The following is a 25,081-nucleotide window of genomic DNA, read 5'->3' as shown; positions in this document are numbered from 1 at the left end:
GTTTTCTTTATAACATTGCTTATCTTTTTTGCTTTCTTCTTACATTTGCCCATTTACTGTCCATTTTACAGGAGCTTGTTGTAGCTCTTAGTCATCTGGTTGTGCAGTATGAAAGTAACTTCTGTACAGTTGCCCTCCAGTTTATGGAGGAAGAGAAGAATTACCCCCTGCCCTCGCCAGCTTCCACAGGTAGGTGTTTCTTATATAAGTGAATTTTGGTCCAAGGAAACTATTTGTTTTTAAAAAAAAACACTTGTTTTTGATCTGACAGAGGGAGGCAGTTTGACACCAATACGAGATAGCCCTGGAACGCCCCGCTTGAGATCTGTGAGCTCCTACGGTAATATCCGGGCAGTGACAACTCCAAGAAACTTGAACAAGTCTCTGCAGAATCTAAGCCTGAGTGAAGAGAGTAAGACTGGTGGGCACAGGAGAAGATCAGTTCTTTTAGTCCATAGAACAGAATATGTGTTACCAGTATGGCTGGTGTATCATTTGCTGAGAGAGTACCAGGCCTAGTGGGAAGAGGTTGATACCGCTGTCCTTGCTGTTTTAGGCCATCTAAAATTCAGGGGCATGAAATAAACAGTAATTTCTTTATATACACTCTAGTCAACTTTTAGTGAAAGAGGGCATGAAGAACTAGACACAACAATTGTGTTATGTATTTAATATTTATGTATGTTTATATATGTGTTTCTGTGAACTTTTTCAACCCATATCCAGGATTTTAGTAAAAAAAAATCACAAGTTAACTGTTTTGTTTATTTAACTCTTTTATTATAGTAGCCTTGCTTTACTCACTGCATTCTGATCTGTGCCAAATGTTTATATTGATCCATTCTCTCTGCATCTTACGTTTTTATATTATATTGTGTTTCCTCCTCCAGCTGGGAGTGCCATTACATTTTCTCCTGGGAATCTAAGTACAAGTAGTAGCGCAAGCAGTACGTTAGGAAGCCCAGATAATGAAGAGTACATCTTGTCCTTTGAGACCATTGATAAGATGAGGCGTGTCAGTTCTTACTCCTCTCTCAATTCCCTCATAGGTAAGGGATTTCTTGGCATCCCAATCCTTCCCCACGTACTCTGAATTTAGAAAATAAATTGACATTAACTGGCCTGTGTATAGAAAAGTCACTTATTTTTATATTTGTATATTTTTTTTGGTGTTTAAAAAGCTTTTCAATATCCTGCAGCACTTTACAGAGATTATACATCATTCCCATCAGCCCATGCACATTAACACACAATAGGGCCTATTTTATGTGGAGCGGGTTCCTGCCTGTATGTTTTTTGAAGTTTGGGAGAAAACCCATGCAGACATGGTAAGAACATAAAAACTTCTTACAGATAGTTCCCAGGGTGGAATTTAAATTCCCTTATTGTGTTCACAGGTCCCACGCTTGAAATCCTATAAGCGTATTAACCCAGCTTGAAACAACTCTCCATGGCAAAGTTTTAAAAAGAAGTATATGTTGCCATCTGGGTATAGTCAGAGATCACCCAATCACCCACATTTTGAGTACTTCAACACCTTTGCCCTCAAATACTCAGAGTTTGAAAAAGTGCTTTGTGCTAAAGGGGTTACCCCATGTTATGGACTTTTAGCTTTGCCATCATCCAACAATCAGACACATTTTCCTTTTTACATAGTTAATGTGGATTGAATTTCAACCCCTTCTAATGAACACCATAAAAGTATACATAAACTGTATGCATCACAACCTATACTAAACTAACAGTAGATTTTGAGATCACTATAACATTGGATATTCCTTGTTCAAGCAGTCACTTAAACCACTCCACAACATCACCCAGCAGGATGTTCCACAACCTCATTGCCCTTGCCGTGAAGAACCCCCTATATTGCTTCAAATGAAAGTTCATTTTCTCAAGTCTAAAGTGGTAGCCTCTCATTCTTTGAGAAAAGATTCTATCCTATCTGTCTGTAATGTCCTCTAATGTATTTGTATAGTGTAATCATGTTTACTCGCAAGCCCATTTTCTCCAGAGAAAGCAACCCTAAATATGTGTTCATTATACTGTATTTGAATTCTTCCAGTTCTTTAACCAGTCTAAAATACAAGATTGTTTTATTGATATTATTTCTTTTATTGTAATGCCACTTTTCACAAGTTGCTAATTATTACTTTGAGTTTATATTCTGATTGCTGCCCTCACTAGATTCTCAGTGTCTCTTTTATTTGACTTGTTTATACATTCTAACATATGTTTTATAGGCATGCTATACATTACCCCCAAGACTCTTCAATTTAATGCTAAAACCCTCTACCCATCCTGTGCTGTACTTCATCCTTTATACTATTTTATTCCACCTACTTGTTTTCTGATCCCACAATACGGGTGTTAGACTTAAAGTCCCCCTGGGCTCCCAATGATCATTACAAGCTTACTTTGTTAGATTTCAGAGAATATATTCCCTTCAAAAGAGAGCCATAACAAGACTTCAGAAGGCATAAGAATTTTGATGAGGGAGGAGGTGTTTTCTGTCATCCTTGCTTCTCATTTAGTTACTGAATTGCATTCCTCAGTGTATAATGCAAATAGAATATGCTTTTCAAACAGTGGAAGCCAAATTATCAAACAAAAAAGGAATTTGCATAAAGACCTAGCAAGGGAACTTTTACTTTTTAAAAATGATTATTTTCACCATTTCAGGTGTCTCGTTCAATAGTGTCTACACTCAAATTTGGAGAGTGCTTCTCCACCTTGCTGCTGACCCATACCCTGAAGTCTCGGACCTTGCAATGAAAGTGCTAAACAGCATTGCTCATAAGGTAAAGACCTTTGTCCCTGTTTGACTGAAATTGTGGTGGGCTGGTTGTATGATGATTTTTATGGTCTACTTTTTATTTCTAAATTACACTAGTTTTTGAGCCAACAAATGTAATTTTAGCTGTAATATTGGTGTGTAGGCGCCATCTCAGTGCATTGTGCCTGAGTCTGAGCTTTCAGAAGGAGCCAGCGCTACACAGAACTGCTTTCAGATAACCTATTGTTTCTCCTACTCCCATGTAACTGGAGGAGTCCCAAGCCCGACTTGGATTTTCTACTATTGAGTGCTATTCCCATATCCACCACTTTTAGCAATACAGCTGTCAGGAAGCTGCTCTTTTGTATTTTCCCATGGTTCTGCTGATTGGCTGCTGGGGGGGGGGGAAAGGGATGATATAACTCATGTGACAATGCCACATGTGAAATTTCAAAATTAAATATAAAAAAATCTGTTTGTGCTTTTAAAAAGCAGATTTAATGCAGGATCTCTGGTTTACAAAACAAGGTGCATTTAAAAGTAGAACCAGTGTTTGTCCATTGAAAGATGGATATAAATTTATTGGCCTCTTCTATGTATGTGAGCAGCTGCCATGAAGGATCATGGGGCCCCATAATACTAAGTCTGCAAGTACAGTATGGCCCTAGTGCTCCTGATCTGCCAGGCTTCAGCCTTTGTACTGAAACCCTGCCCACAATCACGCCAAATCCCAATATCTCAGGCATTGCCCCCTTCCTGGCCAAAAATCCACACTTTCACATCTCTTTGATATTCTTCTATAATGGGGCCCTTATCCTGGCTCTGTTAGCAGCATGCACATTTTCTCTGTCCTTAAGGGCCATGACACACCTGGAGATTAGTCGCCGAAGTTGCCTTGAGAGGAAACTTTGGCGACTTCGGAAAATCGCGATGCCAGGTATGCCATCCCACCGGCGATTTACATTCTAGCCGGTGGGATGGCATTGCGGGGAGATTAGTCGACAACGGAGATTTGTTGCAACACGACTAATCTCCCAATGTGTCACGGCCCTAAAGGTATACATGTGGAGGGACTTGACAAAGCTATAGTAAAGGCAACAAATCCAGGGCTAGTTACATCATAGTTACATGATAGAGGAGGATGAATACAATATGTCAATCTAATTCAACTCTTTGTCCAAGCAAATCCTGTCCAGCTAATTGATTAATACAGTAGAGCTGTTTTACATTTTTCAGGGGACCAGAAAAAAATGGTGTAAAAACCTGGAAATGCATTGTATATTGGTGGACCACAAAAAAAGGGTAGAAAATTAAGGGAAATTTAAATCCAAGTATGTAAGATTGAGGTTTCACTGTATTTACCTGAAACCCAGAGTTGATTCTGCCAGAGGAACACTGTTACTAAAGAATTGAAATTGTTTATGGGAAAGGGCATTTTTGTATAATTCAGTGGGATTGATCTGAGTTTGCTGAATGCACACAAATGCACTCCTACCTGTGAGTGAGAACATCAATAAATCACTGAGCAGTTAATGCCATTGTTCTGCATATAACAAGTAAAGGAATATAGAGGTGATGGTGAGTTTGTTCCCGTGGGATACTGTATGTGCTGCTGCCTTTGCAGTAGGACATTTTCTACCTGTGTCATTACTTCTCCTTACATGCCTTCTATTCCCACACACTGGTGCAGACTGGCCCTTTATATGGCTGACTTGTAAAGCACACTATTTGTGGAGCTGACAGAATATGCAGAGTTTTTTTTAGTTTGTGTGTTTTTGCCCTCATTTTCTTTTTTTGCAGAAATTTGTTTGGAATTAGATTGTTAGGTCCTTAAGAGGCTAAGAATAGACAGCATCACATATCATTAAAAGATGCATTTAAATCTTCTTTGGAAACAATCACTTTCTTGGTTATAGTTTGTAGCTGGAATTTAGTCTCTTTAGCTATTTTCAATGCCTCAATGTATACAGTTGTGCTGCATGATTTGCAGTGTACAAATAATCTGTATTTTATCTGCTGGACACGCTTACACCATTCATACCTACTTATGTTCTTCTATTTAGCCATGTTTTTTTTCTTGGTAGGCTACAGTGAATGCTCGCCCACAGCGGATCCTCGATGCCTCCTCACTCACGCAGTCTGCTCCCGCCAGTCCCACCAACAAAGGGATGCACATTCACCAAGTGGGGTGAGGGCTCTAATCTGCTTAATCAATTTGTTATTATATATTGTTATTATATATATATATATATATATATATATATATAATACACACCAGAGGAATGGTCAGCACACTTTTTTATACATAGTTTTTATTATAAAGGAGACTTTATTTGTTTATTTTGTTTGTTTTGTTTTTGCTTTTGTTTTGACATTGTAACTGTATTACAGCAGGGTAAAATCCCCCCATGTTGCAGGGGTGGGCATATGACGGCTCTAAAAAAAGATGCAACTTCAACATTCCATTCAAGATCCATGATGCCCCATTAATTTTGTGACAACATTACAATGATAGGTCATGTGATCAGGGCTGTATGTTCAGAAATGCCACTTGACCATGTCCATGTATGCCCTTATACACCCCCAGTTGCCTTAAACCCTACCATTTTCTTTTCAAACCCTGCTACTTTGCAGTAACCCAGACCCCTAATAAAGCCATAACACTAGCAGGACTTCTACCTTCCCACAAGATTTTGCTCCTGGATATGATGCACAGGATGTCCGCTTCAGGTTAGACCTTGGACCAAAGAGGTGTTTTAAATCTAATGAAGGGCAATAGCCACAGAATCAACATTTTCATTTTTCCTAAAAATGTATTTATTTTTAATTTCAAATCAGGTTTAAAACAATTCCTGAGTTTATTTTATTTATTTAATTAAACTTTTGCATCCTTTACTTTCCACTTTAACATATAATAAGTTTAGGGCAATAAGCTTCTCACAACCCCTGTGTGACAGACAGAACTGATATGAAGAAATGCATTATACAAAAGGAGCACCTGTGAGGCAACATTTAACTAAATCCTTCCATGCTCTTTATTAGTCTTTCCTTCTCCTTTAAGTCATTTCTACCAAAGTTTATAACCTTTGTCAACATTGAACATCAATTGCCAATTTGCTCTCCTGTTCTTCAATTTAGTCAAATTTTCTCAGCACCATGCTGAATCCTGAAAGGTTAAGTAAAGTGGTTTGGCTGTCACAGAGCTAAGGTCCTATAGTATGGAATAAATAGCATCCGGTCCAAGATATTCCATAGGTTTTAGTCTCTTTTGTATTTCCTCCCGAGGCACCATTTATTAATAGTTTTATTATTAGAGTTGGGTCAATTAAAAGGTCCTCAATCTCTGCTCTCCCTGCAGTCATAAACCAACTTACCAATTCACCTCCCTGTGATCCTTTGATTTTTCAGAAGCCGGGTTGGGAGCGGGCGGGTTAGGGTCAGGTAGAGTCGAGTTTTTCTCACTAGTCCCGTCCCTTCTTGCTTCATTTCTTTTTCATTTCTATGCTTTATTGGCCTGTTTGTATTTAATAAAAAGTCTCGTGTTCTGGCTAACTTGAATGTTTTAAAAATAATTAAAATATAAAGTTCGGTAGCCCTACACTGCTAAAAGCTTCAGAAAGACTACTATAGTGGTACTATATAGACGAGCTGCTGTGTAGCCATGGGGCAAGAAAAATTGATCCATTCCCACGTTTAACAGTTGACAAGCGCTGGCCCAGGGCTTATCCAGTGAGCACCAGGGAGCGATCCTCTTCTTTCTTCACTACCCTGGGGCCGACATATGCACAATGGAGTGAATTAGCAGGAACTCTGGGCCGCTGCCGTTTATATTACAGTACCAGCCATTTGCCAGCTAATATATTCACAGAGGCTCCTAATTTTCAGCTATTTTTGTCTGATAGTGTGGGCTTTGTATTTTTTATTTAGACTTAATCAGAAAAATGTAATTCAGAAAAGAGCAACCATAAAAAAATGAAGATGTACATTGCTTCAAAACTAAAATAACTTTAAAGGAGAAGGCATATAGATTTCATATAGATTTGGCATATAGATATCACTCTGCCAATAGATTTGCCACATTAGTGCCACCTAGAACAATATATTTATTCTGCAGAAACCATTACCATACCTGAGTAAATAGCTTTAGAAGCTTTCTCCTTTTGCTTAAGATAGCAGCTGCCACTTTAAGTAGCTTCCTTCCTGCAGTCTCTAGCTGTTATAGCTGAGATCACACATTCCTAAGGGAGGGGGGGAGGGAGTTCTTAGCATTCTGGTGGGAGGGGGAGAGAGGAGAGAACTGCGCAGACTCTGGCCAGGGGAATTAAGGCTGTTTCTGAGAGAGAAAGTCAGACACTGGAACATCATGTTTACAAAAAAAGAGACAAGAAATGCTGTGTTTCTTTTGATAGAGGACTCAGTGCAGCATTACTGTAAGTACTTAGGGCTGTATTTACATAGACCTTTCTGGTAAAGATTAATTTGATTTTACCTTTCCTTCTCCTTTAAAAGGGTTCATCTAATACTGTAGCTGGAATGGCTGGTAACTACCTGTGGCTACAGTGCCTTGAAAGAGTATTCAGACCCTTAACTAATTCACGCATTTTATTAAGTAACAGTTCTACACAATTTTGTTTTCTGTGGTGTTTTTATTTCAAATCTGTGAAACGTAAAACAAGGTTTTTTTTACCGTATTGTGTCACAAAATCATCTTAAGAGACATAAACACTGAATTTTGCTGTTGGTATATGTATTACATCTCTACAGTATTTTGTATAACCACCTTTGCCAGCAAAAACCGCTTTGACTTTCCCTTTCAGTTTTTTCTGCATTACTAGCTGTTAATAATAATAATAATAATATTTTTATTTTATTTTTATTTATTTTTATTACACTTTAGAATTCATGTATATTGAACATGTGCCTAAGATTCTGTTTAAATTGTATATTCTTTCTTAATACCGTGATTATTAAAACACAAAAGAAAATGGTCTTAAAAATGTGTGTTCCCTTTTGTTATTGTTAGATTTGCAGAATAAAATAAATGCTACAGATTCACTTTTGTGATCTCTTTGCAGTGGTTCCCCTCCGACTCCCAGTGCCAGCAGTTCCAGTCTCACCAACGATGTAACGAAACCACCTGTTAGTAGGGATATTCCCTCTAATCGACCTGCCAATGCTGGGGGCAATGTTGGGGTGCAGTACACGCCTCATTCCCACCAGTTTCCTCGTACAAGGAAAATGTTCGACAAAGGACCAGACCAGGTAATGAAACTTGTCCGAGCACAGTATATTCTTTGGTAGCACTGACATCTTTTTCATTGTGGAAATGTGAAATGAAAGCGGCTCTAGACAAGGAAATGCATCATCACATGATTGCAGTGTATAAGAAGGTCCCCCTTGCTGAATTAGATCAATAACTTTTTTTTTTTTTTAAATACAGTGCTCGTCTGTTAAACTTTCTATGTGTTTCATGTGCGTTTTTCACCTAAAAATTCGTTTTTTCGTGATCTATTAAATATACAAAATGTCACCATCTAAAAGATGTCAAGGTCATGCATAAGTCAGTCAGAGCTGTCCTAGGCAAATTGTAACGAGCTTTATTTAACTTGTGCTTTTAGAGGTTTTCGGGGGGGGGGGGGGTTGTAGATTTGTGAAAAAACGTAAAAAGCCATCTCAGGTTATTGTGCCTGAGTCTGAGCTTTCAGAAGGAGCCAGCGCTACACATTAGAGCTGCTTTCAGGTAACCTATTGTTTCTCCTACTCCCATGTAACTGGAGGAGTCCCAAGCCGGACTTGGATTTCTTACTATTGAGTGCTATTCTGATACCTACTGGGAGCTGCTGTCTACTTGCAGCGTGTGTAGTGACTGAAGTTTATCAGAGCACAGGTCACATGGTTGTGGCACCCTGGGAAATGAAGAATATGCGCGTGCCCATGCATAGGATGGTGATCGAGGGAGGGGGAAGTGAGTTCTGAATGGAAAGTGAAAGTAATATGCCTTAGGCAGGCATTATATGATTGACAGCTAGGATTTTAAAATGCCCTTATAATGGGTATGGGTTTGGGATTCATGTTTAATTTGAGAAGGACTTCTGTTATACAGGTTTTTAAGTCTGGGTGACAAGTCCCCTTTAATAAATGACTAGACATTTGTGGTTTTAGGCTGATGCCACACCAGGCGTAGGGCTGATTTTTTCGGCAAGCGTTTATCCGCTTGCCGAAAAAATCAGCCCTACGCCTGGTGTGGCATCAGCCTTATGGGCTAACGCCCATAACCCTGTATTCCCTCACTTGCTATAAAGCCATCCAACCTCTTCTTGAAGCTACAGTGGCTTGCAAAAGTATTCGGCCCCCTTTAACTTTTCCACATTTTGTCACATTACAGCCACAAACATGAATCAATTTTATTGGAATTCCACGTGAAAGACCAATACAAAGTGGTGTACACGTGAGAAGTGGAACGAAAATCATACATGATTCCAAATTTTTTTTACAAATAAATAACTGCAAAGTGGGTTGTGCGTAATTATTCAGCCCCCTGAGTCAATACTTTGTAGAACCCCCTTTTGCTGCAATTCCAGCTGCCAGGCTTTTAGGGTATGTCTCTACCAGCTTTGCACATCTACAGACTGAAATCCTTGCCCATTCTTCTTTGCAAAACAGCTCCAGCTCAGTCAGATTAGATGGACAGCGTTTGTGAACAGCAGTTTTCAGATCTTGCCACAGATTCTCGGTTGGATTTAGATCTGGACTGTGACTGGGCCATTCTAACATATGGATATGTTTTGTTTTAAACCATTCCATTGTTGCCCTGGCTTTATGTTTAGGGTCGTTGTCCTGCTGGAAGGTGAACCTCCGCCCCAGTCTCAAGTCTTTTGCAGACTCCAAGAGGTTTTCTTCCAAGATTGCCCTGTATTTGGCTCCATCCATCTTCCCATCAACTCTGACCAGCTTCCCTGTCCCTGCTGAAGAGAAGCACCCCCAGAGCATGATGCTGCCCCCACCATATTTGACAGTGGGGATGGTGTGTTCAGAGTGATGTGCAATGTTAGTTTTCCGCCACACATAGCGTTTTGCATTTTGGCCAAAAAGTTCCATTTTGGTCTCATCTGACCAGAGCACCTTCTTCCACATGTTTGCTGTGTCCCCCACATGGCTTATGGCAAACTGCAAACGGGACTTCTTATGGTTTTCTGTTAACAATGGCTTTCTTCTTGCCACTCTTCCATAACTCTTCCAACTTTGTGCAGTGCACGACTAATAGTTGTCCTATGGACAGATTCCCCCACCTGAGCTGTAGATCTCTGCAGCTCCCCCAGAGTCACCATGGGCCTCTTGGCTGCATTTCTGATCAGCGCTCTCCTTGTTCGGCCTGTGAGTTTAGGGGGACGGCCTTGTCTTGGTAGGTTTACAGTTGTGCCATACTCCTTCCATTTCTGAATGATCGCTTGAACAGTGCTCCGTGGGATGTTCAAGGCTTTGGAAATCTTTTTGTAGCCTAAGCCTGCTTTAAATTTCTCAATAACTTTATCCCTGAACTTTCTGGTGTGTTCTTTGGATTTCATGGTGTTGTTGCTCTCAATATTCTCTTAGACAACCTCTGAGGCCGTCACAGAGCAGCTGTATTTGTACTGACATTAGATTACACACAGGTGCACTCTATTTAGTCATCAGCACTCATCAGGCAATGTCTATGGGCAACTGACTGCACTCAGACCAAAGGGGGCTGAATAATTACGCACACCCCACTTTGCAGTTATTTATTTGTAAAAAATGTTTGGAATCATGTATGATTTTCATTCCACTTCTCACGTGTACACCACTTTGTATTGGTCTTTCACGTGGAATTCCAATAAAATTGATTCATGTTTGTGGCTGTAATGTGACAAAATGTGGAAAAGTTCAAGGGGGCCGAATACTTTTGCAAGCCACTGTATATAACGTATCAGCCAGCACGACTGATTCAGGGGGGGAATTCCACAACTTCACTGATGACTTCACTCTTCTATGTGTCCTATTAGCAGCTCAGCAATCATCTTTGCCAACTCTGTAAGCTGTTTTGATGAATAAGTTGCTAAAAGTAACATATGTATCAATTTGTAACCTTTGCTCTTGTAACAGACTTAATTAAAGTTAAGGAGTGTGGCAGAGGCTGAAGCTGCCGCAGCTGCTGAGATGTGAGAGACAAATAGATCAGATTGTTTTGAGAATAAACTTGGCTGAGTAGCTGCTGGGAAACATAAGATGAAGAAAGACAAAACTAATTCACTTTTAAAGTAAACCCAAAAAATGAATATGTCTATAAATGCTATACTATACTGTCTATACTGAACTTACTGCACCAGCCTAAAGTTTCATCAGTTCTCTATAGTACTTATGATCCAGGTCTTTACAGTTGTCACTGGAGCTACCCATCTTGGATTTTGTTTGAAGTGTCAATGACACACACATGCTCAGTGCGCTCTGGGCAGCTGTTGGAAGTATGAGTTCAGTTGCTGCCGTTGCAAATTATCAAGAAAAATAGGAGTCTCATAAGCTGATGCTACAGGGCTGATTATTAAATGCTTATTCAGCTAGTTTCAGAGCTGCCAAGTATTAATAATCTGTATTAATTACTAATCAGCCTTATACTGTTACATTTATATTCTGTATATACAGTATATTATGAGTTGGTCCCTAAGCTCAGGTAAGTGACAGCAGCACAAAGCATGTGCAGGGAATCAGCAGAAAAGAAGATGGGGAGCTACTGGGGCATCTTTGAAAGCACAGATCTATATTGCTGAAAGGCTGGGGTTGCCCTGGGCTGGTACAGAAGTCCAAAACACAAGGCCTAAAATTTCTGCCCTACTTCTTTAGTTAAGCTTTAGTTCTCCTTTAAACATAAATATGAAAACAATGAGTCCACACTCGCAAACCTTAACCTTTAAAAATGAATGTCATTGAAACACAATCCTCAGTTCCTGTGTCGGTTAAAGGAAGCAGGCAAATCTGTTGAATTGCTAATAGATACATATATTTTGTGTTGAACTTCTGCATTTTTGCCTTTGCTGAAAGATGACCTTGTCCCTCTCCTTGTCGGTGTCAGTCTCCTTGTGCTGGTTATCAGCCTGTGATGGCCTGAGTGCAGCCTCTCTCTCTGCACTGTCTCCATTCCGACTCATAGCTGTACCCAGCCTACTGCTTCCCCTCTGCGCCTCCAGTATTCAAGCTGCTGCTCATTAATATTTCATTCACATGAGGTGTTTGCTTGGTAAATATTATGCTCACATCTGTGTGTGGGCAAGGGAGTGCATTACACTGCTATCTCAATCATTTACAGCAAACTAGCTGCACACTTCATCGCTTTCTGGGTATTTAGTTGTTTGTGCAGACGCACTCATGTTCTTTAATGATGTTATAAAATGTCCCCTTAATTTCCTGAGGGTGTCAGCCCAAACTTTAGCTCTGCCATATGATGTTTGTTGCTGTATCTTTTAATATAACCAAATTTCTTTCTCTTCAGCACTGTATTTCTTCAGACTACACCTCTGTTTTTCCCTTCATCAGTATGAATGCCTTCTCACCTGTTAAAAGAAAGGGCGTTTTAATTATCCAGTAGAAATAGTTCAAATATCAGGATTGTGTAGTATCTCTTCACTAACCAGCATCTTCTTTTCAGCCTGGAGATGATGGAGATGAAGCCATTGTACACAAGAACTTCACTGTAGGATCTTTTCAGACAGGCTTTTGTGATTGGAGTGCCAAATATTTTGCCCAGCCAGTCATGAAGGTAAAAAAAAAATGGTCCGAAACTGGATCCATTCCACCTGCAATTGTATTTATTTTCTAATTCTCCACAGCCATGAGCTCTGCACAAGAGATATTCTGTTAATGGCCTCTACATTTTCTTCTTTTAGATGCCAGAGGAACATGACATGGAGAGTCAGGTACGTAAAGAACGAGAGTGGCGATTTCTACGAAATACAAGGGTACGGAAACAGGCCCAGCGCCTTATACAGAAAGGTAAGAAACCAAAATTGTCCCCTCAAAACCATCATTTGTTTAGCTTTGCTTCTGCATATGCCGTTTCTGTGGCTTCTCTGATAAATTCATCTGTAATTTTGCTTCATCTGGGCTGGGTTATACATGGAGGATTACAATTATTTTCAAACTGTATCAAACTGAGATTTTAAATTTCAGTGACTAATTGAACATGGCTTTTGTCGCGCCAGTCAACATTAATCTAACCTGACAAGTGTTCAGTCAGTATCAGTAGGCCTACAACTTCAGCCAGCTCCATTTATTTGTATGTGTGAGAGAGGAACATATGTGTGCAGCTCAGACCTTTGGTTGGTAAAACTGTGATGTCTTCAGGAATGTTAACAAAAATGTAAATGGGAAATCGTCCGTACACAATTATTAACAACATAATTACATTTTTAAGGAATCTCAAGACTCGATGACCAGATCTTTATCAACCGGAATCCAGGAGTTCCTTCTGTTGTGAAGTTCCATCCTTTTACCTCAAGCATTGCTGTAGCAGACAAGGACAGCATTTGGTAAGATTTTGAGTGTTATTGCTTTGGAAGATTCCTCATAGGGAACATTCTTGTCACTGTTACTATGGTTATGCCAAGGACTTGAAACGCATGTAGAACCTTAGGGTCTCTGGTTACTGAAAAGTAACTTGCTCCCACGAGTTTTAGATTTAGCACTGATCTTAACAGGATATTTACTTTGTTGATGAAACATATAACAAATTCTTTACTGATGGAAAAACTGCACTGCACACCCGGTGCTGCCTCAGCCATTCACTAGCTGTCCTTGCGCTCACGGGGTTAATTTTAGGACAAGAATGCACACTGCAAACTGAATAGCAGACGTTTAAAGGTGGCTATCCACTTTAAGATCTGCTCGTTTGGCGAGGTCGCAAAACAAGCAGATGTTTCTTCCGATATGCAGCTATTTTGAACCAAATTACAACAACTGGTGTACAACGGTCAAATTACAGTGACAGGTATAGAGGCCGTCTGAGCAAGGACCACATTAATGAGCAAATATGGTCCTCGATTCGACAGAAAAATCAAACCTGCTGATCGTCACCTGACCAATTTTTGGGCAGAAATCAGGTAGGCCAGTCAGGGGTCCCTATACAAACTGCTGAATTGGTCTGAAGGACTCAAATTGGCAGCTTAAATCTGCCCGTATGTGGTCACCACACGGCAATGTCACGTGGGGACTGACACTCAAGGGTCTGCCACATTAGCTTTAGATCAACAGACAAAACCCATATTACATCAGAGGCTTTAAAAAAAGTCCTGTGCTTTTAAAGGCAGGGCTTTCAGTGAATGGTCAGGGTATGTCTTTCATATTGTTCAGATATTAAGTACAGTATAAGCATTAGGTCAGTATCATATTGCTAAAAAAAATAAGCCACACAATTCCCTGGGCAGATTTGTTTCTTTCATATTTTGCTTGCTAAAAGCCAGTCGGTATTCCTTTTGAACTTTTGCCAACTACTCTTAGTGTTTACATTTACCTGCAACAATAGAAAGTAGATCTGTAGCAAAAAGAAAGAAATAATAATTCACTAGATATTATTAAGCAATAAATAACTGCATACAGCATACAAGAGGTTAAGTCCACAGCAATAAAATGACAGGTTGCTGACAGGTAAATCCACTTGGATAACAAGTTGCATAATAGCACAGGTAGGTTATATAGTAAATATTCCACAGAGGCTACCATATCCATAAGCAGCACGCAATAATACATCCCACAACAAGTAGCATTAGTTATCCCTCAGTAAATTAGTTTCATATTAGCTGTGGTTGATAAAAGGCCTATGCCCATCAAGCTCAACCTTTTGCCCAGGTCAGTGCTATCTCTGGATGGTCCAAAATAAAGTAAATGTGAAGCTTTGTTCCTCCCTGACTCCATAGGGCCACTCTTGGATTAACATTGTTCTAAGATTAACATCAGTACTCTTGATTTTTCTGACTTTCTAAAAAAGGCAAAAAAACCTTTTGTTAAATTGATCTAATGCAGCTGCTAGTACGACTGAAGCAGGGAAATAATTTAACTGATAAACAGCTCTCACTGAAAAACCTTTTTGCACCTTTAAGTAAAAAAAACATTTAGAGAATAGCACAAATGATGTAATTGATTCCTCGATGTTAACAGAGGGGCAAATCCACAGATCAGCGAGGCTGGAACCCCACAGGGAAATCTTAATGAGAAAGGCCATTAGAATTAGCAATGGTCAGTATTCCAGGAGGAAGGGGAGTAGTGAAAAGATGTATGTCCTAAGCAGAACACTTGTCAGAACACTAACCAAAGTGTGAGAAATGAGTGCTGATAATAACGTCGTCATGGGTTTTCAAATTAGCAGAGTGCATTTACCAGGGGGTTATTGACAGGTGACGATTTCCTTTGGGTAGCATTTCTGTAGTAAGGGTAACAGAGCCCAAATGACCCGACTATATAAAGTGTGGAATCTACCTTTTAGATAAAGAGTGGATGTGACTCTCTAGACACTCAAGTCCTTATCCAGTCTTTTGTGCTTGTTTCAGCTGTCACAGTACAGCATACAGTAAGCAGAGTGGCTAGATGAAAGAGAGATGTGTTGTAGCTCCTGTTCATCAGGGTAATTCAATTGAAAACAACACTTGCAAGTTGTTTTTTTAATTCCAGTGTAAAATTGACGCTAGAGAAGGAGACACATGCCAGCCTGCCAGCTGAATTCATTCATTTCTACTAGCGGTCCACATCCACCCATGACCTACTGTCAGTATATAGGTTTACAACTAGTTAAAGTCAATAGGTGAATTGTGATTGGCAGTTGATGGCTCCACCCACTTTTTCTAACCTGGAACTGCAGTTACCCAGTGACTAAGGGGTATATTTATCATGCTGTGTAAGAAGTGGAGTTAAACATTACCGGTGATGTTGCTCATAGCAGATGCTTTGCTTTGGTTTTCTAACTGTTGAAATCTAATTGCTGATTGGTTGCCCTGGGCAACATCACCGGTAACGCTTCACTCCATTTTTTAAACAGCATGATAAATATACCCTATAAGTTTAGGGACCCTGGGATTAATAGTTAATGAACAGCAGCAGTTTAAATTTAAACCAATTAAAGTCAATAGGTGAATTGTGATTGGTGGTTGGTGGGTGTGCCCACTTTTTCTAACCTTGAGTTGAAGTCACCCAGTGACAATGACATTTAATGGATGAAATCTGATTTGCTGTTGGTGGCCCCGCACACTTTTTCACTTTTGAACTGCAGTCCCCCAGTAATCATATGTATTGTAATAGATATCTGTGCATGAGGTGTGTGGATAAACCCTGAGGGGCCCCTGTCGATTCCCTGCCTTTTGTGCTTTTATGGGTTAGGGTCATTTCATCATTATTTGTGGTCTGATAATAAAGAATGCTTTATATTTGTATTTTGTTGTGAGCTGTATATAGTACCACCGTATATTGGTTACTCTCTGCATTGGGTCTTTTGTTTTTGGTAATTGTATAATTCATAGGGAAGGTTGGAACACCAAACGGGTATTTCAAATATGTCTTGAGAGTTGCTGTCAAACTAGTATTGCTATATCGACAACAGTATGTTGGCAGTTTTGACCAGCCTAACTAAGGTCAGCAATACGTCGGCTATTGGTAGCCAGACGCCCATCCATCTCATTATTATCAATTTGTCATAGAAGTACAAACAAGAATGAATGGGAGATGCCTTGTCTATGTCACTATTTTTCAAATATTCTGCTCTGGCTCAAGATGCAGCACACTGCAAAATGTAAAGTGTGTGAATTTCAAATATACTTTCGGGTACACCAGTAACCACAGGCCTAAAGGGAAATGCGTTGGGTAACATCTATATATATATATATATATATATATATATATATGTATATATATATATATATATATATATATATAAGTACAAAATGAAGTCAAAAGTCCACAAAATAAAGTTCCTATATAAAAAATGTCTGTACTGTGTGCTGTCTCCTCAAATAGCTGGTCAGACTATGAAGTTCTAAAAGTAGGAGAGAAGGGCACCCGCCTTTAGTGTCAAATCCACGTATATTTTATTAGATAAAAATATTGCACTTACAGTTGTTTATTGTACATTCAGCTTGTCGCTAGTTAAAAGCCCAGTGCCTTTCTTATTGATTCCGACTTCTGCAGGGAAGTAAATGTCACTTTGTGTCAGGGAAAGAATGTAGATAGTGTAGCTGGTCGGAAGCAGATGTGGAGAGACTTTACCCGTTTCATTGCAAACAGCTACTTCTTCAGAAATGGCCACTGTATACCATGAGATATATAAAGCCTGCCTCTCGCCTGCCCAGGTTTCAGCATGACTTTTTTATAATGTTTATCAATAAAGATAAGTGATTTTTGATCGCAATGGATTTTGCAGTCATGAATGTTCGGTGCTCCTTATTCTTACCAGTTTATTCCGGGGAAATATTCCATCCTTCAGTCTGACTGGCAGATCTCTGCAGTGTGTTCTCTGGGGAATGTCACTTATTCTTTTAGCACCTTATTAATTGATGTCGGTATTAGCCAATTGCTAAAATGTGCATCACCATTGCAATACCTGTGGCAGTTCAGCATAACTGTCCAACACATTTACTAATTTAATTACAGTGTGTTACGTTGCTCCACTTAGCTACACGTCTTCTGTTAACAGGGAGAGGGAGCAGCTGCACCAGAGCTTGTTTAACATTAAAATGAACACCCCTCTGGCCAACAATTTTATTTTAGGTCAATCCACTGCTTGCCCTCAGTAAATGTTAACCCTAAAGGGAAAGGAAACACTCTGATCCCTCTCACCAAATGGACCTGAAAAGCAGAGTTGTACAGAGTTAGGCCATATTAAGGTGGCCATACATGTTAAGATCTGTTTGTTTGGTGAGAGGCACTGTTTTGCCTACCCACGGGGCTAAGAGGTAAGCTAAGTATTTTGCAACGCTGTAAGTCACTGATGCTGCTGACAATAGGCCTGAGTGTGGCTCCTTCCTTGTGTATCTTGGGGAGACCACATAAGCATGTGGTGGTTTCTCTGGGGTACAGGTGATAGTATAAAGCTCAATTGATGGCTTCCACCTTCTTAGGTTGTTGTCAGTAGTTTATCACCTTTTTCTTCTAACTGCTAATTGGGTCTTTCCTTAAAGGTTCACATGTATTGCTATCGCCGAGTAGCGTCGTCATTTTGCAGTGATAGTCAGTTGTGTTGAGCACAACCGTGCATTGCCCTTTATCTTCTGGTAGCATAGTCATTACTAAGAGATGTGAGAGCTCTCCTCTCTTGTATAGTAAGGTTTGAGGGAGGTGTTCTGACACTTGACAAGGCAGCTGACACTTTAAATTAGAGTTGTTCTGCTTTCTCCATTGGTATTGATGGCAGATTCTGTGGCTGTAATGAGCTCAACCACTGGGATGTGTTGTGAAGACACTGCATAGTTTCAGAACTCTCACAAGTAACACCTGTCTCTATGAGTTGCATGAAACCTTGGTAATCCTATCACAGTAACCCCACAGCATTCCCAACGTCTGTGAGTTTCAAGTGTCACCTCTCTGAAGAGTTACAATGTGCCATTGTGATTAGTGGAAGAGTATATATACTGAGAACTTCCTGTACCAGTCAGTTGAACTGAAGAAGCTGCTCGGATGAGTAGTGAAAGATCTTCAATGATTACTTAGCAAGTCCAGTTGCTCTAGATTTACTTATACTAGATATACCATGCCCTGGTTAAATAAAAACCTTCAGTACAATAAGCAGATCTCCTCCCAATATTCCCACTAAGTTGGGTGATATTGTGCTAATTCGATCATTTGTTTACCGGTCTGATGGGAAAACCAAACCTGCCCAGTCGCCACCTGGCCAATTTTCAGCCACGTATCAATCGGGGGGCCCATCGAGGGCCCCTACACAGGCTGAAATGTGGTTGTTGCTCACTGAGTGGCTAGTTTGCTCTACATCAGTTACGAATCAAATTGCAATATAACCACTTGGAGTTGGTAATAAAGTTGATCACAAGAACCATTCTATTTTTTCTATCTAACAGTTTCTGGGACTGGGAGAAAGGAGAGAAGCTGGATTACTTTCACAATGGTAACCCTCGTTATACTCGTATAACAGCAGTCGAATATCTGAATGGCCAAGATTGCTCTTTGCTGCTTACTGCTACAGGTTAGACATCACTTTAAACTTGGAACTCTCTCGAGAGCAGTGTTTTTCTTTCCAACTTTTTTCTTCTTCACTGTCCAGTTGTAAATATGCTGGCCCAATAACTTCACCTCTGTGCCTGCAGATGATGGAGCCATCCGCGTGTGGAAGAACTTTGCTGACTTAGAGAAAAATCCAGAGATGGTGACAGCTTGGCAGGGACTGTCCGATATGCTGCCGACCACACGAGGTCAGTTACATAGACTTCCATAGGAAGTAGGATGCGCTCACAGAAGTCATATACACGTTTACTTGTGCATCCCCTACTTTTACCTTGCTAAGTTCTTACTTTCCTCAGAGCTTCAAACCCCACATTTAGCAGAATCTTTCATAGGTCTTAAAATCATACACTTTGTATTCTTTTGGTGTCTTGATCTTACAATAATCTTTTGTTTAATGAAATCTTAGCAGACATGTACATTTGTGTAGCTTGATAATCTGCACCGTGCATGAGCAACCTGTGGTCCTTTGGGGGTCTTTATTGTAAAAAAGTATCTCTAACAATTGAAGTCATTTATTGAGGTGTCTGGGAGCTGTAGCCCTACAACAGCTAAAGGGTTTCTAATTATGGGGATTTCCATTGTCCATCCATTCTGAAATCTTTTGTTAGTAGAACATATTTGATGGCCTTTTCCCCCCCTCTGTTACATGAAAATTCTATCCAAATTGATATTGTGTAACTGTATGTTTAACACTTCAGCAAAATGAACTAACTTTCTGGTGTAAATCTTTCTAAAAATGGAAATAAAAGCAGCCTGTGATTAGGTGTCATCATTTTATAAGTGGTTTCCTTATCTGCTAAAACATTGGCTGCTGCAATGTGTGTCATACCCTGTCCCCCCAGACACAACATAGCCATCTGGGTGTAACTTGCATTCCTAACTTTTGCCTTTCTTTGCTTCTGCCTGCTGCCTCCCTCCTTCCTGGTTTCTATCCCTGTCCCCTTCCCTATACCCTTTCAAACCCACAGGCCTGGCTCGAAGAGTTTCCATTTATCTTGACAGGAGTAAACAGGGGGGTAAGTTCTTCCTTCATTAGAAATCATCTGTATTTGACTATGGCATGTTTGTGCATACACAAGTGAATGTACACAGGAAAACATTTCTGTATTGTGCTTGTGTGATATGTGCAAAATAAAAATCTGACCAAACCTTGAAGAGTTGGTTCTGCCTATATATTATAGACTAATATTTGAGTCTGAATGCAACTGATTATTCTTTGTCTTGCTAACGAACCAGCTCCAGAAGCCATTTATGCATGCAAGGTTCAAGAGCAGCGGTAACATAATGTAAGACTAATACGTTGGCATCTTTCTATCTTAGGGGCTGGCATGGTGGTGGATTGGGAGCAAGAAACAGGTCTACTCATCACATCTGGAGACGTGCGAATTATCCGGCTATGGGACACAGACAGAGAGACAAAAGTGCAGGTAAAACGTTAATAAGATTTCATGGCTACCATAGATTACAGATCAACTGTATCAATCCCACAACCATACAAACACATTCAAGTGAGATCACCACCCAAAAAATGTAATTAAAGGGAAATGCAAGTCTTGAGTAATTTTCCAATATACATTCATTACTTTTTATTAAATAGTTAAATAATTATTTGTAGTTGCAATTAAAAGCAACATTCAGGTATCCCTTTCTGTTCTCTGGCTCTGACATTGTAGCAAAAGTGGCCTTTTAATAAGCTGGCTTCTGCTACATTGTTCTAGAAGTTGGAAACAATAGTACTGAGAAATTGTAAATGGCCAGACAGTTCTCTAAAGCAATTACTTTAAAGCAAATGCAGATTTTAAATAAATATATATCAGAAAATTGTTTAGAATTACAGTGTCTTTCATAAAGTAAAAACAGTCTTATTAAACAATCTTAAAGTTCTATTAAAGAAGCACAAAGGCCTGCCATATGCAATCAGGGAACAGTTATTCTAACCTCTTTTCAAATGTCTTGGGATTGCAATGTGAAGATTTCCAGCATTTTGTCTCTATGGCCTCTATATACTCAGTATATTGATGTCGTTATTCTTTAAGGATATACCCACTGGAGCAGACAGTTGTGTGACCAGCCTGTCATGTGACTCTCATCGTTCCCTTATTGTGGCTGGACTCGGAGATGGTTCAGTGCGAGTGTTTGATCGCAGGATGGCACTGAATGAATGGTAAGATTTTGCTTCTTTCATTTATGGTAACAGGCTAGCTCCTTGTCTGCCCATGTGTGGCTGCCTTCTGTATTGCATCAAACATAACAGTCATTTGGATAATGAAGAGGGAAAAGTCCTGGCTAGAAAGACATGTAGTAAAAGGTAACACAGAGTACTAGTTTGTAGCTGCAAACTGATCTGCAAAAGAAGAAAACACATATCACCCTAAGAAATAATTCCTAATCCTATGTTGTCATTCTATTTAAGCAAAATAAACTTTACTTATACTGTATACATTATTTAAATCTTGTTTCCTTCATTTATTTGTAAGTCCACAATTATGGCCTACAGGCAGGCTTTTATGTTTTGTTTTATGGAGTCTGTTACCAAAACAGGCTTTGCGTTATCCCAATTTATGCTCCACAAATGAGGACTCGATGCACACATCCGTGCACAGGCTACTCAGTTACGTATACTGAGAAGGGCAGGGGGCATGTGAGAAGGTTTGTGACATCTATGCAGAAATAAAATTGAAAGTGTCCTTAAAGATTGATTCAGGCTATTAATGAGCATTATGTGACACTTGAGTTGTATTTCATGTTTTTTCTTACAGCCGTGTAATGACGTACCGAGAGCACTCAGCCTGGGTAGTAAAGACTTCTCTCCAAAAGCAGTCCGATGGGAATATTGTGAGCGTCAGGTACTTAGTTCTGCTAACAATAACTTGCTCTAATTGTGTTCTGTACTGTTTCGTTTGCCTTATGCAACATAGTATTGCTGAGCTAATCCTAAAGGAATCCTCAGACTTTGTATTTCCTAAAAATATGTTGTGCATGTCACCCAGTTGCACAGAGATGTCACATCCAGTCTTTCATTTTCACAGTGTAAATGGAGATATCCGTTACTTCGACCCTCGTATGCCAGAATGTTTAAACTCACTGCAGATTGTGAAGGGTCTTACTGCGTTGGATATCCACCCACAGGCTAACCTGTTTGCATGGTAATGTGTAGTGGCACGTACTTATTCTATAAATGCAGCGAGTGCTGGTTTCAGTTAGGTAAGGCTTGTCCAACTGAAGGCCCTCGGACCAGTTATGTTTCCCAAGCACATGTATCAGCCACTACCTGTCTATATACTTCATTTTAATCCTAATATAAACCAACCAATGAGCATGTTGGCATACTACCTGTAAAAAGACAGCAAATCAGGGAATACAGGCAAATTCCAAATCTGCTTTGGGTTTTTTTGTCTTTGTCTAGATGCTTGAACAAAACATGTTTGCTTGCAGTCGTGGAGATTTTGATTGTACTGGGTAATCTAAGCTAATTCGAACCAAGGGTGCAGTTTTACAGCATTTGATGAGCAGCCTTAGCTATAAAATCTGTCTTTGATCTGTCTTTATTAGATCATAATATTGCGTTCCAGGAGATCACAGACATTGTAAAATATAGTCCCATATAACAAGGTTATATCTGCTGTATCAGGGTATATTCTCTTTTTCTAAACTAAACTTGATTTAATCATAGAATAATTTTGTGCTACGATTTCTGTATGTTTTGAGGAGTATAGAAATACTGATTTATAATATAAAACTATATATGTTACTGCTTCACTGGAAATTAACCTGTTCACTTTCTCCTTGGAAATCTCCACTTTGTTTTAGTGGTTCAATGAACCAGTTCATCGCTATTTACAATGGAAATGGAGAGCTGATCAGCAACATAAAGTACTACGATGGATTTATGGGACAAAGAATAGGAGCCATTAGCTGCCTGGCCTTTCATCCTTACTGGGTTTGTGTCTCTATAATAAGGATTTTTATGGGTTCTGGTGCTTGAAAGGCGAGGAAAAAGGTTAAGACACCTGTGCAACAAAAGGCACAAGTGAACTTAATTGTTCTTATTCTGTGTAAGAGGTACTTGTACCTACAGTATACAGTGGGATGCTACTGGAAATGCCATATTAGACACCATTAATTTCTCATGTTCTCTCTCTCTCTGCAGCCCCACCTGGCCGTTGGCAGTAATGACTATTATATGTCTATTTACTCAGTGGAGAAGCGAGCGAGATAGCTGTTTGAAGGAGGTTTCCTCTAGGTCTTCGTCTCTTGCTGTGTATATAAGCGAACCATGGCCTCGAGTGATTTCATTGCTGCTTCTCAAAAAATGAAGAAAACTACTTTGAATGGACTAAGCTAATGAACCAATGAAATGACAATACAAGGCTTTTTTACTGCCTGTCTGCTGCCTCATTTCAATGCAAAATTACAATTTATCTCTGAGGTGGTGAGGGCATTAAAACATTTGCTATGCTCTTGAATTTGGAATGAAACACATTAGGCTTTAGCTGTGATTCCATAGTTTAAATCCCTTCCTTTCATGCTGCATGGACAGCTGATCCGCTGTCTCCTGTTTTGAAGACATCTCATGTTTTGACAAGACTCTTTAGAATGGTTATCTCCTACTTGGAAAAGACTGGGCCCTGCTTCAACCTATGAGGCCAAATAATTCCGTCCTCAACAGGTGCAACCAATTGCGTTTCTTTATGCAGACCTCCTGTAATAGTAAACCAATCAAACAAAAGATAGGAGTTAAATCTCTGGTGTTTAATGTTTGGCTATTTTGCAGATCATTTTCATGTTGGCCATCCTCTACGTTGACTAGGACGTTACTTGCAGCACTTATTTGCTCTTCACCCCATGTAGCTACAGAAATAGGTGAACATTTTTTTAACGGGCAAATTATTTATTTTATCCTAAAGAGAAGTATTTCAGTAACATTTACTATAAAGGGAGAAATCGTGCAATTCTTATTTTTTAAATATGCTATTGGAATTTCCATTTCTCCTGGTAAAAATTCCACAGTCACATAAAGCCCAGAGATCTGCAGAGTGTGCTTTGGTGTTTCCAAAAGTGGAATAAATTCTTTCTCATTCAATATTGTTAGCAATAAGACACATTTTATTCAAATTCTGGTTACTTTATAGAACGTCAGTACGTTGTGGGGCATTTCTATATCTATGATTGACAGTAAAATGTTGAATAATTTTGTCATCCATTGCTAGAAACCTTATAAATGAACGATCTATGCGCCAATGCAGGATAGATGTAAGAAAGTCTCATAACCTGTGTGGTGGAAATGGCATGTAATAGAGCCGGCGCTTAACCCTTGTCAGCACAGTCATTCTTTTTACTGCTCAGTTCATTCACAGAATTCTTGTTTATAAGATATATATATATAAATATATATATATATATGTATGTGTGTGTGCATGTCAGTGCTATGTACTGACACAAATACAATGGAAAGCATATACCCCATTTAGGCAACAGGGACCAGGTGCCATGTATAACTAAACTCTCTGTTGCAGGTTGGGGTATTGATGTTTACACTATTTTAACTCAGAATATGTGGTTTTAAAAGAAGGGAAAGGAGGGTTTTCCGAATTTCTGCTTTTAGCATCTTCCCATAGAGAGTTTAATGGCAGCGTTTTTTCCTGCTATATAAGATGTTGAACAGAAGGATGTACAATTCTCTAGTACTTAGGGAGGGGGTGCCCATAGGAAAACCCTTAAATGGCAGTCTTCTATCACTGAACTAAACAAATTGCTGACCAATTCTGTTAACACCACAAGCAGAGGAGAGGTTGTGGCATCCTCTGTGTGCATACAGGAATCTGGAGTGCTTTATTAAATATGAATAAACCCGAAGCTGTCTCTTAGTCATTATTGGAGTAAATACAACAAGGAGAAATGTGTGTGTGATTCCTTCTCATTTGTTTCAATTTGTAGCATTTCTTTCCTATTTTAGTACCGTAATTACAGTGGCCTGAGATGTTCTTGCTGCAACTGTAGCTGGGCACTTCCATGTGTGCATAAACTAATTGCTTTCCTCACATAAAGTGGCTAAACAAACTGTATTGAGATATAAATGTT

At 39.5% G+C, this 25,081-nt stretch overlaps 1 protein-coding gene across 5 annotated transcripts in view; it reads left to right on the top strand.

Moving 5' to 3' along the window:
* rptor (regulatory associated protein of MTOR, complex 1) overlaps positions 1-24,856 on the top strand; it is a 165,918-nt gene extending 141,062 nt beyond the window's left edge. For 2 of the 5 annotated variants that reach the window (XM_012971554.3, NM_001130371.1), the window contains 18 exon segments: positions 72-189; positions 272-412; positions 891-1,049; positions 2,683-2,801; positions 4,861-4,964; positions 7,852-8,038; positions 12,435-12,545; positions 12,673-12,778; positions 13,200-13,314; positions 18,838-18,962; positions 19,084-19,188; positions 19,969-20,016; positions 20,321-20,427; positions 21,037-21,164; positions 21,760-21,846; positions 22,030-22,146; positions 22,811-22,940; positions 23,151-24,856. In XM_012971554.3, the coding sequence (XP_012827008.1) occupies positions 72-189; positions 272-412; positions 891-1,049; positions 2,683-2,801; positions 4,861-4,964; positions 7,852-8,038; positions 12,435-12,545; positions 12,673-12,778; positions 13,200-13,314; positions 18,838-18,962; positions 19,084-19,188; positions 19,969-20,016; positions 20,321-20,427; positions 21,037-21,164; positions 21,760-21,846; positions 22,030-22,146; positions 22,811-22,940; positions 23,151-23,219 (2,076 nt within the window). In that variant the 3' untranslated portion in view covers positions 23,220-24,856. 5 annotated transcript variants of the gene reach the window in all.
* The last annotated feature ends 225 nt before the right edge of the window (positions 24,857-25,081 follow it).

This window comes from Xenopus tropicalis, chromosome 10 (assembly GCF_000004195.4).
Source record: "Xenopus tropicalis strain Nigerian chromosome 10, UCB_Xtro_10.0, whole genome shotgun sequence".
In the NCBI taxonomy this organism is placed as follows: domain Eukaryota; kingdom Metazoa; phylum Chordata; class Amphibia; order Anura; family Pipidae; genus Xenopus; species Xenopus tropicalis.
The sequence above is the reverse complement of the archived record's forward strand: the minus strand, read 5'-3'. Positions and strand labels throughout refer to the sequence as shown.